This window comes from Frankliniella occidentalis, unplaced genomic scaffold (assembly GCF_000697945.3).
Source record: "Frankliniella occidentalis isolate FOCC.00 unplaced genomic scaffold, Focc_3.1 Scaffold1080, whole genome shotgun sequence".
Classification (NCBI taxonomy): Eukaryota; Metazoa; Arthropoda; class Insecta; order Thysanoptera; family Thripidae; genus Frankliniella; species Frankliniella occidentalis.
The window spans coordinates 17,038-19,024 of NW_026268186.1; the positions used below are offsets into that span (position 1 = coordinate 17,038).

General features: G+C 61.2%; 1 protein-coding gene across 3 annotated transcripts in view; it reads left to right on the forward strand.

Annotated features, from left to right (window-relative positions):
- The first annotated feature begins 66 nt into the window (after positions 1-66).
- LOC113202921 (uncharacterized) overlaps positions 67-1,987 on the forward strand; it is a 3,283-nt gene continuing 1,362 nt past the window's right edge. Inside the window, exons 1-3 of one of the 3 annotated variants that reach the window (XM_026417370.2) lie at positions 67-278; positions 1,353-1,438; positions 1,561-1,918. In XM_026417370.2, the coding sequence (XP_026273155.1) occupies positions 1,357-1,438; positions 1,561-1,918 (440 nt within the window). In that variant the 5' untranslated portion in view covers positions 67-278; positions 1,353-1,356. Of the gene's footprint in view, positions 279-414; positions 1,439-1,560; positions 1,919-1,987 lie in introns of those variants that run through there. The other 2 variants (XM_052275873.1, XM_052275872.1) reach the window with 2 other exon arrangements.

A 1,987-nucleotide genomic window follows, 5' to 3' on the forward strand; every position in this document is an offset into this window, starting at 1 on the left:
CTGCCCCGCGGCCCCGCCCATTTCAAACACTCTCACTTGCCAGAGCGCCGGGAAACTCCCGACCCGACCCGAGCAGCGGAGCCGGTGACGGAAAGCGGCGAGTTCTGGTTACGCCCTACCTTACCCTCCGCCCGCGCGGCCCGCACGGCCCGGCGCGCCTCACAGTCCAGCACCGCCCGCGACCACGAGCCAGCGCAGCCAGCGCCCCACCGGTCGTGTTGTAGTGCGAACTCGACCACCTCCGGCTGCAGGAGTAGTACTAGTGAATCAGCAGCTCGGTCAGTAAGCCGCAGCCGTGTGATTCCGGAGATCGTTCAAGAGGGGTTCTCCTATACCTCCCGTATAGCTCCGTCCTTGTTGCACTCATATGGCAGGTATAGGAGAGCCCCTCTTGAACGATCTCCGGAATCGCACGGCAGGTAAGTCGCGAAGGGACGTGCAAAGGGGGCGGGGGATGGAATGCAGGGAGAGCGGAGGAGAGAAGCCCGACCGGGCCGGGGTTGGCTTATTTTACACGGGGCACAACGGTACGGCAAGTTTCGCGAAGCTGCCACTTTCATGCCCTGTAATTTCATTCAGAGATGGTACAGTGAGACATTAGTCCCTTTTCAGTCGTCTTGGTGTTTACTTTACTCATGAAAGGCAAAGCCAAGAAAGGTACTACCTAGGCTCTAGGGTGTCCCATTTAGATCCCGCACTTAACTTTTTAGTTTTGGTTACACTGTACCGTATTCACGCGCCTACCCACTTGAACCACGGGACCCTGTCAATGGAAAGCTCTATTAGATGTGCTGGAGTCTATCACTGGAACGTTTTAAATTTTTCCCCTTGGCGAAAAAGTCTTTGAATGAGTGAATTCAGAATTATTACAAGGAACAAAAGCCTTGGTTCGCCAACCCTGTTGGTTTCAACCTGTCACCCTGGGAATCGTCCAGAAAGTACGTCCGTTTTTCTGACATTCAACCGGCAAATGACGGGAGCTCGGCGCCTGCGAGACTTGGGGTAGGCCGCCCCGCAGAACACGCGTGCACTGCAGACGAGATGTTGCCTACCCACCAGGCGCTATGAGAGGCTACAGAGGCTGAACTTGGCTGGTTCGTATCGGCGCACGACGGGCGTACTTTCCAGATGATGCCCTATTCACCGGGGCCCGGGCTGGGTGTAACCTTTGCTGTATTGCGTGTGCTCGTGCTCGATGCGTCACACACGGATACGCGTGTCCGGCTGCGCCCTGGCCGTTGTGTCGCCTCGTCATGTCGTTATGCCATCAGCTGCGCTGGAGGCGACCGGTGTCGCAGTGTGTCCTGCATTTACATGTCATACATTTACATGTTGTGCGTCTGTCCCCGCAGTAGCATGATGGTGCCGCCCCCGCGGCCCCGAGCCCTGAGCGTGGTCGTCCTGCTGCTCGCCGGGTGTCTGGTGTCCGCGTCCACCGGTAAGAGTATATCCTCCTCCTCCTCCTCCTCCTCCTCCTCCTCCGAGCGCTCTGCCGCGCTTTCTTTCCGACGGCCCTTCGCTCATTCTGTTCGCCGTTCTCCTGCGCCTCGGCCCCTACAGCGACACGCCAGCCGCACGTCATCAACGGCTTCAAGCCTGCCGCCGCGGACCTCGCGGCCACCCCCGCGCAGCAGCAGGTGTCCACGCACCGCGTCGACGCCGAGCCCAGCGACCCCGCGGACGTGGACGACGCGGGTGTGCCCGGGTACGGGCTCAACGGCGGCCACGGCGACGTCACGCCGTGGCTGCCCTCCCAGCCCACCTGGCAGCTGCCGCAGCAGCAGGTGCCCCTCGTGCAGGTGCAGCAGGTGCAGCTCCAGGACCCCACCCGCGAGCCCGAGCCCAACAACATGATGAGGGTGATCCACAACAGGCCAGGCTCCGGGCCGTCCCCGTCGGCCCACTACATCGTGAACCGGTGAGCCACAGTGCGGTCGCCAGTGACGGTGTCGCTTTGCATGCGGGCGGGGCGGGAGCAGGACCGGGG